The sequence below is a fragment of the Diceros bicornis genome, chromosome 10, assembly GCF_020826845.1.
Source record: "Diceros bicornis minor isolate mBicDic1 chromosome 10, mDicBic1.mat.cur, whole genome shotgun sequence".
NCBI lineage: Eukaryota > Metazoa > Chordata > Mammalia > Perissodactyla > Rhinocerotidae > Diceros > Diceros bicornis.
Window position 1 is genome coordinate 12,726,896 of NC_080749.1, and position 12,993 is coordinate 12,739,888.

The following is a 12,993-nucleotide window of genomic DNA, read 5'->3' on the forward strand; positions in this document are numbered from 1 at the left end:
GACGTGAGGGATGAAGATGTCCTAGAGGAAGTGACGCTGGCAAAAAACTTCTCGTTTAAGGAACTCTTGGAGATATTGCACAACATTGAAAATACAAAGGACAAAATACTGGAAGTGGATTCAAACTCAGCAAGGATCATGACCATTTGCCAAGGCAAGAAAAAATGCTCACTCTGGGGCCAGCCCCGTGGCTTAGTGGTTAAGTGCGCACGCTCCACTACCGGCGGCCCAGGTTTGGATCCCGGGCGCGCACCGACGCACCGCTTCTCCGGCCATACTGAGGTGGCGTCCCACATACAGCAACTAGAAGGATGTGCAACTATGACATACAACTATCTACTGGGGCTTTGGGAAGAAAAAGGGGAAAAAAAAGGGGGACGATTGGCAATAGATGTTAGCTCAGGGCTGGTCTTCCTCAGCAAAGAAAAAAAAAAAAAAAAAAAGAGGGGGATTGGCATGGATGTTAGCTCAGGGCTGATCTTCCTCACACACACACAAAAAAATGCTCACTCTGTATTTTAAGTTATATGACGAGAAGGAGACAGGCACTATTCAAACTACTGGGGGTAAGTTTTCACAAAGAAATAAAACTCTTTAATTCTCAATGTTTCTAATGTTTTTAATTACAGGATACTAAATCAGTATTAGTTTTACTATTTTTTTTATTTTCCTATACATTTATAAGAGAAGGTAAGAGAGATTTTAATGTTCTTATTAAAAAATCCCCAAAGTGATTATCAAGATCACTTTGTACAGTTTCAGCTTGCACGGTCATTTTTACGTTCCTGCACGACTGTGCAAAGTAAGGACTGCCTGTATTTTATCAAGAAAACAAACAAGTAATTAAGGTAAAAGCAATGAACAGAAATATGGACAGCATGATTCAGGAACACAGCAATGAGAACATACGTGAGTCAAGTTTGAAGGATGATAGGTTACACAGAGAAGGAAATGACAGGGTTGGACCTTACAAAAAAGGGAACTTCCTGTGTCAAAGCCTTGAAGAAATGAAAACACAACTACTCAAATTCATTATAAACACAAAGTCAATAAAATCCAACGAGGTATTGTCATTAGTGGAAACAGCACTGGTCTAGGAGCCAAGTTCTTCGTCTGCTGCTTATAAAATGTGTGATCTTAGATATGTGAAACTCTGAAAATAGAGCAGATATCAGCTCTAATTATTTCACTGAGTTGTGAAGATAAAAATGAGATAATTCAATGTGAAGCATTAAAATTTGGAAAATTCAAATTTACGGTTCTAACCATTCCCTCTAGTTGCTTCTTTCTCTACTTCTTGCAGTGGAGCAGACGACATTCAATAATTCCTCTGCATTAGCAGTGATGCTTTTGTGTACCAATTTGGTCCCAAGTTTTTGTAAATGTCTTTGAGGTAGCCAAAGAGTTGTGAATTGGGAGCTATTAAGGGTACTGGGAGAAACGTAAAGGGCTATAGCAAAAAGAGTTATCCTCTCACCTTACTTTATGGATAATGTAGTTGGTGGAAAAGAGGAGGAGGTCTATGTGTTAGGGAGAGGATAGCTATGAATCTCTCTGACTGTACCCTGTGTACATCTACTGATACCTCCAGGTCAGAGATTGAGGCTAACAGGGCAGTGTATTAACCAGTGTATTAACCAATATGCTACAACATGCAGAGATTTTTTTTTACCCATTATCACTGAAGGGAACTCTCTTGTACTTAATTTGCCTTTTGTCAGGCATGCTTATAGTTTTTTATTTGCATTTCATTCTGATCTGGAAAGTCTAGATAAATTGTATATTAAAATGAGTTTTGTTGGAGCAAAAGCTACTGCCTCAAAGATGATCAGATAGGAAGAAAAATATGACATGATTTGGGAATTATTTTATCCATTTCAAAAGGTGTCTAACATAAAAAATGACATTAAAATATTTGAAACCCTGTACTTTGCCCCCAATTACCTAAAATGAATTTTCCAACTGGAAGACTATAATGGTCTCTAAATTAATAAAATAATATAAAAATGATAAATTTCTGTTTTATTTTGTTCTAAATTCAGCCAATATTTATGGAACATAGTTCTACATGGCAGAAAGGAAAAATCAACAATAATTTGTATAGCTTAAAAAGAAAATTTAGAGTCACAGAATGCTGTTTGGAAATGAACTTGTCTGTAGGATGTTTCCTAAACATCCTTGAGTTAAATGAAAACTATCTACACTCACTGTTCAGAAAATCAGTATTTCTTTTGTGTCATTTACTGACTAATACAACTGGCATACAAACAAAAAAAGGTTTACAATCTTTTCTAATTATAAGCATGTTTTCTAAAGCATGCTCACTGTCAGGATTCAGATAACTAAAAAAAAGGAATGCAGACATGATAAATACCAGTAATTTCAATACCCAGATGAAACACTGTTAACATTTTTAGTATATTTTCAGACTTTTAAAATGCATATAACTCAGATTAAAAACAAAACTCGATCAAACATATATGTGGAATTATAATATGCATTTTCCATAATATCATCTTATGAACATATTTCCATACTTCTACAGAGCTACATCATCCATCGATTCAATTGCTGCAAAGCAACGCATAATTCATTTCACCAACTCTAATGATGTACATTTTGATTTTCCCTCCAATTTTTAACTGTTATAAACAATACTACAGTGAACATCCTTGTGTATCCTTTGTTTCATTAGAGGCAATTCCTAAAAGTGGATCCATCAGGTTGAAAGATATATATTTGATTTAAAAAAGTTTTAGCTTAAATTTTTGTTTTTAGCAAAGTTATATATCATACAGTTTAAAGAAGTGACTAGGTCTATAAGATTATTAAGATAAGAAACCATTTCTTGTATTCCTCCCTACCATCTTCCTCTCCCTAGAGGCAACTTTTTTCAACATTTTAGCTACATATTTCCTATTTGCCTTAGTATCTCTAAATAATATTCCCATTTTGTTTTTTTTTCAGTTTTCTATTTTAGACTTTATCTAACTTTCTACTTGATAGATGAGAATTTAGCAATCCTTCATCTCATCTGCAGTCCCAAACAAATACATATTTCCTGTTAAACATAGACTAAATAAATAATTTTGGACTAGTTTCCTCCTTTGTCCCCATCTGTCACATGCATAGTAGGTTCAAGAGTCATTTTATACATCATATCCCTCTCCCATCCCCTCTGACAACAAGTGATTCGTTTAAAAGAGGACATCTGATCCAAGCTGGCTCTATGAAGGGTTTACTTCCCAGGAGTCTGAAATTTGGACTGAGAGGTGTAATAATCACTCTGGGTTGCTGAGCTGGTAATATATAAATCTGGAAGTTACTAGCAGTCATATCCTACCACATGGACTGAGGAGAATAGTGGTAGCTATACAATTTCTATTTAGTAGAGATTTAGGAGTCACACTTGTATTTGAAGGTAGAGTGTGTGTGTGGTGGTGATGTTACAGGACTTGGCTTGAAGCTGCCACCAATACACTGTTTTTATTAAGGCTGTGTTGTATTTGGAATGACTTTAGAGATGAGGTTGATTTAGTGCACAAATTGGTTTGCACTAAGAGAAAAGAATGGAACACTGACATAAAAAGAAATAGAGAGAAAAAATAGAGAGTCCTGATGATTCTTAAAATTCTTTCTAGAGGTCTAACTGCTTTCCTGTCCTCGGGTTTTGTGAGATGCCTCTATAGCTATAAATTTTGTATTTATGCTTAAGCTAGGGGTATTCCACGAGTACCCTCTTATTTGCAACCAACAAAGTCCTTAAAAACCAGAACCGAAACGACATATCATGATATCCTGGATCAATCTTGCCTGTGATCTTCAAACCAACTTTGAGGTTGCTGCAGAGCACCCAAAAAGCATAGCTGGGCTCTTTCTCTCAGGTGCTGGGTCACACCTTTCCTTGGACAGAGAGACAGTTAAACGATAAAGGGTGCTGACTGAAAAGCCCTTGAAGATCATTTAGGTAAAGTAGGCAGCAACATAAATGGGAATTCAAAAGTAGTATTTGCTACATATAAGAGCAATAAAGATCACACACTCACAACTAATTAAGAATTGTCCTTACGATGAGCAGAAAGCTTCAGAGTGCTGAAGCTGAAGGGGGGTTTCATCATAATGGGTTCATATCACGTTTCCCCTACTTTTGTTTAGAATATTCATAATAAAAAGTTTAAAAAATTGTCCTTATAGTGAAAAAAATCACTGGTACCATTTCTATTTAAAGTAAAATTCTTAAACAAAAAGTAGGCAAATGGAATGTAGGTAAATAATTTTAAATGAAAAAACAAGGAAACAAGAAAGCAAAACAAACAAAAATTATACCTCTGTCTACATTTTGCTATTTAAAGGGGTTACTTTGATAGACTCTTATTAACACTATAGAAGCACTGGAAGTCCTAAATAGCTTCTTTGTAAAAAAAAAAAAAGATTTAAAAAACTCATAGGGAATAAATAAAAACTAACTTCCCAGCAACTAAAGATATTCAGCCAACAACATTTGAGACGTGACAAATTAAAAGGCATGATTAAATTTCTTCTTTTATTTAAACGAGTAAAAATAAAATAAGTACATATTCTTGAAAACAGGATTTACTTGCAAGATTTAGGTAACTCACAGGTGTTCCTGGCGCTACGCGGGACACGATCACAGGCATCTTCTGATCATATCCTCCCTTAAACAGAGCAAATCAATTATTAGTCAAATATTACCAAAACAGAAACATCTTAATTGAAAACTGAGTACAATAAAAACTCTGGATTACCTTCACATTGAATCCAAACCTTCCATTTTCATCGGGTTTCATTCTGATTAGAACAAGATTATCATGTAGAATACCACCATTAGGCTTAAAAAGACAAAAATAAATAGCTTGTAATTTTCTTCATTTATAATCTATCCTTTAGATATACATGAAGCATGTTTTTTGTATGTTGATATTATCTACAGCATATAAAGAATCAAAATTTAAGTTAAACTGTTAATTCAGGAAAGTAAATTTTGACTAATAACCTGCAGTTAACCTGACTAGATATATTCTCTCCTGCCTTCTTGCCACTGCATGCATCTTAGACTGTAAGCGCCAAGAGGAACAGGGGCTGTAGTAATTAATCACTAATCACAATATCCCTAGAACCTGGTTCAAAGCTTTGCACATAGGAAGTGCTCATAAGTCTTACATGAATTCACATTACTCCTTCTGTTTTTTTAAACCAGCTTTACGGAGATATAATTCACATACTATATACTTCACTCATTCAGAGTATATAATTCAATAATTTTTACCATAGTCACAGAGTTGTACAAACATCACTATTTCATTTTAGAACATTTTCATCACCTCCAAAAGAAACTGTATCCTTTAGCAGTCATTCCTCACCCCTTTGCCCATAGACCCTAAGTCCTATTCAACCACAAATCTATTTTCTGTCTCTAGATTTGACTATTCTGGACATTTCACATATATGGAATCCTACAATATATGGTCATTTGTTACTGGCTTCTTTCATTTAATATGTTTTACGCTTGCTCTTTGAGGAAAAGTATCTGGCTAATTCTTACTTATCCTTCCAGACAGAGGTCAGAGGTGATCACTTCTGGGAAGTCTTCCCTTAACTCCCCAGCTGCATTAGTTATTTTTATATACTTGGGAATTCCCTATAATCACTTCTAATTATAGAACTTATGTTGCCTTCAAATTGTCTTCTTATTTGCTCTAGATCCCATCCCCTCTTCCATATTCAAGGATATTGCTATAGCAATTCACTACTCTCCTGCATTATCCATTTTCCCCATCCTTCTGGGAAATATTCTTATTTCTCCCATTTTAAAAAAAGAACCCTCTGGACTCCACTTCCCCATCCAGCTCCTGTATCATTTCTTTCCTTCTCTTGCTGTTAAACTTCTTGAAAGAGTTGCCCACGTTTGCTGTCTCTATTTCCTCTAACGCCATCCTCCTACAGTCAGGTTTTCATCCCCAGTACTCCACCAAAACTGTTCTAATTAAGGCCACCAAAGATTTTCACATTGCTAAATCCAGTGGTCAACTCTCAGTGCTCATCTTACTTGACTTATCAGCAGCATTTGACAAAGTTGGTTACTCTCTCTGTGACTTTCTTCCCATCAGCCAGTTGACCAATTTTCCTCCTATCTTTCTGTCTGCATCTTCTCAGTCTCCTTTGCTGGTTTCTTTCATCTCCCTCATGTTTACAATTTGGAGGACCAAAGGCTCAACTTCTAGAACTTCTTATTTAGATATCTACACATACCACACTTCCTTGGTGATTTCTTCCTCTCTCATGGTTTTAAATAGTCTTTACATGCCACCAACTCTCAATGTTAAAATTCTAGCTTGGACCTCTCCCTTCAACTCCAAAATCATATTTCCAAATGGATTCCTAATAGATATTTCAAACTTAACATGTCCCAAACTGAGCTCCTGATATTCCAGCCACACCTGCTCTACCTGCAGCCGTCCACATCTCAGTAAATCGTAACTTCATCCTTCTAGTTTCAGGCCAAAAACTTTGCTTTTAGCCTGGATTTCTCTCTTTCTCTAGCACTCCACATCCAATCCATCAGCATATTACGTTAGCTCTACTCTAAAAATATATCCAGAATACAGCCATGTCTTATTCCTTTCGCTGCCACCACCCTAGTCCAAATCACCATTGCTTGCTTGGAATACTGTAACACCTCACATCCAGCGTCTCTACTTCTACTCTGCTTTCAGTTTATTTTCAATACAACAGCAAGATTGATACTGTTTAAACTTAAGTGGCATCATGTTACTTCTCTCCTTGGATATGTCCATTTGCTTCCTATCTCACTCAGGGCTAAAACAAAAACATCTGGACAAGAGAAGGGTTTTAGGATCTGGCCCTCTCCTGTACCTGTTTCCTCCTCATTGGCTTATTTTGCTCCAGCTACAATGACCTCTTGGTGTTCTCGGCCCATATCAATCATACTCCTGTCTTTGTACCTGCTATTCCCTCAGCTTACCTGCTCTTCCACTAGATAACTACACGGCTTATCACTAAGTTCACACCTGGCTTACACTATTGAATTTTCAAAAAAAAAATGTTTTTGTGTGTGAGGAAGAGTAGCCCTGAGCTAACATCCGATGCCAATCCTCCTCTTTTTGCTGAGGAAGATTCACCCTGGGCTAACATCCGTGCCCATCTTCCTCTACTCTATGTGGGATGCCGCCACAGCATGGCTTGACAAACGGCGCAATGGTGCACACTCGGGATCCGAACCTGTGAACCGCGGGCCTCCGCTGAAGCAGAGCATGTGTACTTAACCGATACACCACCGGACCGGACCCCGGCTTACACTATTTAAAATTGTTAACACTCTACTCTTGAAATTCCCTAGCTCCTTCCTGCTTTATTTTTCTCCCTAGCATTTATACTATCTAATATGCTATATATATAAATTATTTACCTTGTTAACTGTTTGTCTCACCCTTATCCCCAGAACGTAAGTTCCTTGAAGGCAGAGTTTTTTTGTTTTGTTTTTTTCTATTTTATTCTGTTATATCCCCAGAGCCTATATCGATACATGGCACATACCAGGCACTCAATAAGTAATTTTTGCTTGAATGGAAAAACAAACTAGATTGTAGATTATTTAAGAGCAGGGGCCATGTCTTAATTCTCTTTGTATTCCCACTACCCACCAAAGTATGTAGCACGCAGCAAGACCTCAATAACTATGAACCAATGAATGAATGCATGAATGAATAATACCTAAGAATCACCACACAGGTAGCACTAAGGTTGTCATTCATTTCTGGTTAAGGATTCTGATCTCTTTTTGATGTGTCTATGGTGGCGGAACAATAAGTGTGGGAGAACAGAGCGGCTGCTTCTTGCTTTTCAACTTTAGATAATGTGGGAGGGCTACAGGTAAAAACACAAGAGGGCTACAAGTGCAATGGCCACCAGAAACTTCCAGCACTGCCAATACCTGCCATGGACCCGCCTCTCCCTGCATCTTATTTTTTTCCCTGATGTCCCTTTAAATTTCCTGAAACATCCCATATCTCTGTCTGTCCTTATACTTCCTCATGAACACAGTGTATCCTTAAAAAATATTGATAATCTCATTTTTGGTTTATTTACGTCTACTTGAAAAAGCAATGAAAATTCATAAATCAGGCGATTCTAACAATTTACCATTTTGTTGTGGTAAAAGCATGTTCTCTAAGGCAAAAAAAAATCTTTTCATTTTTTTTCCATCTTTTCATTCAAACAATTCATGTAACATATTCTGCAGAACAGAGAGTGATCATATACTCCAAGGACCTGTACTCATTTTCAAAAGGTTGATGAAAATGATAAAGTCTTTGCACTCAGTGAATTATATAAGAAAGTTAAAGGTATTTAATGGATCATTAGTATTTGTTATGGAAATGTGTGTTTTGCAAGACTAAAATTAACATAAATTTGTCAAGAACTAATTTCTAGAGCAATGAACATTTTATAAGTGATGATAAAAGGAAATTCCATAATTGGGTTATATCATGGGAAACCACATGATGAAAAAGAGAAAGTACTATAATACAATTTACAGATAAAACACGCCACAGTACAAAAGAAATTTCATTTATGATTAAAAAATTCCAAAGAAACGTGAGACTATTTGAAGAAGCTACTTACAGTAGATTTTTCAGGGGAAGATGGAACATCAAATGTTTCATTAATATGGTTTTCTAGATCTTGTTGATAATGTGAATAATGAATTTGGTTCCAATTGTTTTTCTTCGATTGTTTGGGTGGTAAAGCTGGAGGCTGCCCATCTCCAGGTGTCTCTTGTGATCTAGACAGGAAAAAAGGAAAAGAATGAATATTTTGGAAGTTGTCTTCTAGAATTGTTATTTTAAAAGCTAGGGTCAAGGAACTCAGATATTTACAATGTCAGGTAGAAGACAAGCTTTAACTACCATATTTTTTTGCAAGTGCCACTGTTTAATGAAATCTTTCTTAACTTTGGAAATCTAAGTAGTGAATCTAATTTCCTACTTTGTCAAATCTGTAAACAATTCTCCATATAATAAAATATACTTCAAGGGTATTTCTATGAAGATATTTATTAATCTACTATAACAACGTACACACCTTTCCAAAAACCTTTTTTTAAAGGTTTTCAGTGGAATCATATGGGTAGCCAGGGAATAAGGCAGGCAAAGAGAAATCAGAACTGAGAGTTGAGCCGTTCCACAGATAAAACACCTGAGTGATTGGCCCAATTTATTTAGAAATAAAACACAATTCATGAAAGTAATGAACTCAGTGCTGCAACAAGGACTGGAACCTGAGTACGAGTGCTGAGATCACTGAAGAGACAAAACTGGATGAGACACTGTCAGAGTACATGATTTAAGGAGAGGAAGCAAAAACCCAATTAACATGAGAGAACATAAGCCTCAATGTGTGGCAGCAGGAACTGATAAAAGGAGCTAAGTATGACAGGGGAAGCTTCAAGGTAAGAATTATGGCAAGCATAGTTTACGTAATAATATTACTTGAGAGTTTTCCACAAAGGCCAAAAGGGGTAACCAGAGAGATTCAACTTGGACCTAGGAAGCACGCATCCATGGAAGTTGTAGAGTCGAGGAAAACAGGCAAAGGGAAAATGGTTTTTGAGAAGAGCACTGACCATCATTGGGGGTCATTATTTATATCTGAGGTGGCAGGAGGTCCTCTGGGAAATAAACAAATTACTGTCCCACTGCCTAACGACAGACAGGAGAGTTGACTGCTGCTGTGTCAAGCCGCAGGGCTGCTGCTGTAGTACTCGGGCACAGATTTCACCCAGTTTCTGCTTATTTTTGTTGACTGACAACAGATGCCTAAGATACAAGCTGTAAGGTCTTGTGGAAGCAGAACTGTATTAAATTATATTACTGTTCAAAAATTATTCTCCACCCCTCCCCGGTTGACATCAGGCTTGGCCATATGACTTGCTATGGCCAATGAAAGGTGAGTAGAAGGGGTGTGCATCACCTTTGAAAGGAAGCTTTAAGAAACAGCTTGTGATTCATTATGCTTCTCTCTGTCCTTGGCCATGAGACTAGCCACGTCCCAAACAGGGGTGCTGTCAATCTAGGTCCTAGAATGAACGTGATGTGGAATAGAGCCACAGTCAATCCATCATGTACATACAAGAAAGAAATAAGCTTTGTTGTTGTAGGTCACTGTAAAGTGGGGTAATCTGCTACTGCAGCATCTTTGGCCGAAGGTAATTGATTCAGAGATTACTGTCAGAGTGGTTCTTGGATACATATGCTCTCCCTTAGTAGGGAAGCTGTGAACTTATTTACAGCCTTGCTGCTAGACACTGGTAGATATGGGTAGCGAAACTAAAAATTTGATTAGTGCCAAGGATGTCAGCCAGGAATAATAGTCAATGGTGTAACTGTATGGTCCTCGAGGGAAGTTTTCTTAAGAGAGAATATAGTCCTTCTGAAATTTAATAATCTAGTATAAAATATAATCACTAAATAAGTAGGTAAACAATAATGCCCACTCAGCCCACGTTTCTACATAGAAGTCTTCAGGGCACAAAATCCTCTAAATTCTGATGTCTATAAAGACTGCATCAGAGAGCATACCTCTCCCTTTCAACAAAACCTTCTTAGAGGTCTACCTTGATGGCCAGGGATTACAGGTCCCAAACATACTAGTTTTTATTCTGCTAGTTTCAAGTGCCAAGATCCCAAGCCTCTAAGATCCAACACATTCAAGTGCTGCTGGTCCAGGAAAATGTTCCCACAGGTTAGAATAGAGATGTGTACCTCAACCATGGCCTGCTGCAAGGGATTAGGACAGATCAAGATGGACATCCCTTGGCAAAGCCTCACAGATGTGACATTTCTAAAAAGCAGTTGATCAAAAGCCTCCAAGATTTTACAAAAACCAAAAGTCACTGGACTCATTTATATCAATCAACAGGTCTCATCCCTTACTTAGAGTTAAGTGTAACCACTTAGGCAAGGTGAACAGGAACTTTTTTCTAGTTCTGCACACAGTTGTCACATCCAGGAAGCATTTAGCCTCAAATCTAAAGGTATGTAGGGAAGAGTATAAGGTTGAGATGAGATGGAAATGGAGTCAGAGCAACCTTCTTTACTCTTGGTCTGGCTAACAGTCTAAATATAGCGCCAAAATATACAACAGGGGCAAACTCAAGCCTGATCTTCAATGCAATATCTAAGTGAGACAAACCTGGTGGGTGTGGATGTTAACAGTGGCAGGTGTGGATCTAACAGTGGCAATGCTCAGTTACAAGAGAGGGACATGGGACATTTTGCTAAAACCGTTGCTAAAATCTGCATTTCTGGGGTTAAAAGTTAGGTATATATTAGTCAAAAAAGCTTCAGAAGTGATTTTTATTATGCACTTCTGATTAGAAATCACTGTCCTAGAAGAGTGGTTGCAAATTCATGGCTTATAGGCCAATTTTGGCCAACATACATTTGGCCTATTCACTGTTTTTGTAAAATATCGAGTTAATTGACTACATTTTAAAAATTACATACAAATCTGGATTTCCAGAATGAAAAATCTGGAAGCTCTGGAAAGCACGGACCTGCTTTACAAGTTGTCAACCACTGGACAAAGCCAAGTGGTAGCTGCTGCCTTTAGCTGGCCACGGGCATTCCAGTCCACACAAATCCCATCCAATGTTACTTGCCAGACTCCAGTGGGTATTTGAGTATAACCTCTCCTTTAAACATTCAAAGTCTACAGGAAGACACAAACAGGAAGAGAGCCCAAGTATACAGGCTCAGGTTGGGATTTAAGCTAAATTCTAAAGAAAAGGTGGGAAGAATGGAGTGTGGACTGAGAGGATTAGCCAAGATGTAACAGAGGAAAGGACAATATAATTTTGGATTTCATGACAAGGGTTACCCTGCCTTCTCTCTCTGTTTTATGTACCTTTCTTGTTAAAGTAACTTCTCAGGGAGTGGTGGACAGGCTCTCCAGATGCCTGAATGCTGCAGCGGTTAGGCTGGTCTGGGGAGCTTTTATAAACTAATTATGCACTCTCCCAGTAATCCTGGTAACTGTTTCTCCCCTTTCTATGTTTCCAAAGATGGATGGCAGGTAAGCATACTGCAGCTATAGCAGCCCGGGGACCTGCAATTAGTCTTGCTGTCACAAGTACAGCATCTAACACTGTGCATCCTCTGAGTCCCCATGGCTTGATACCTCCTTCCATCCCCAACCTCTGGTTCTTTTATTTCCTTGTCTTAGAGCAGCCTAGTATTTGCAGGGTCCATAATATATTGCTAGACTTGATCAAGACTGGCATGGGAATTGGGTTAAGCTGTGTCTGGAGATGAAGTTATTAGTGCCAGTAGCTCAGAGGGGCAGAGGGAAGGCAAATCTTTGAGGACTAAGCAAAAGGAATTGATGGACAAAGATGTGGTTACTCATTAGATGAGACAAGAAGGGGGCAGTCCAGGAAAGAATGACTCAGGGAAATGGATTTAATACTTGAGGATTATGAAGTCTGCATAGAGTCTCTCGTGATTAGGGACCTAAGGATAAAGTTGAGAATTTGAGGAATTCCTCATTGTGTTCAACCAGACATCCATATTTCAAACATGCAGATAAATGGTTGATAATATACTTAAAAGCTGCCAGTATATATCCCCAAAAATTAACTGAAAGAAGTTATATAATTATTATAGTTAACATTGACTAAGCACTTTTTCTCTGCTGAACTGTGCATCTCATTAAATGTTCACAGAAACCCTATGAGGTAGATATTATCATCCTGTTTTTACAGGTGAGGAAATCGAGGCTTACAGAGATAAAATAACTCACTCAAGGTTACACAAGGAGAAGTGGTGGAACCAAGCGTTAAACTTAGTCTGAATCCAGAGCTTGTGCTCTTAACAATATGTTATAGTTGCAACCCCAAAGAAATCACTGCAAAAAGCAGAAGCAAAGTTATTTTAAATCAGGGGTTTCCAAACC

The 12,993-nt window shown here is 37.7% G+C and overlaps 1 protein-coding gene across 8 annotated transcripts in view; it reads right to left on the reverse strand.

Moving 5' to 3' along the window:
- PTPN4 (protein tyrosine phosphatase non-receptor type 4) overlaps window positions 1–12,993 on the reverse strand; it is a 213,629-nt gene that overhangs the window by 23,237 nt on the left and 177,399 nt on the right. For all 8 annotated transcript variants that reach the window (XM_058548816.1, XM_058548818.1, XM_058548814.1 and 5 more), the window contains 3 exons: window positions 8,665–8,824; window positions 4,767–4,850; window positions 4,620–4,676 (listed from right to left, as the gene is read on the reverse strand). In XM_058548816.1, coding sequence (XP_058404799.1) covers window positions 4,620–4,676; window positions 4,767–4,850; window positions 8,665–8,824 — 301 coding nt within the window. The remainder of the gene's footprint in view (window positions 1–4,619; window positions 4,677–4,766; window positions 4,851–8,664; window positions 8,825–12,993) is intronic.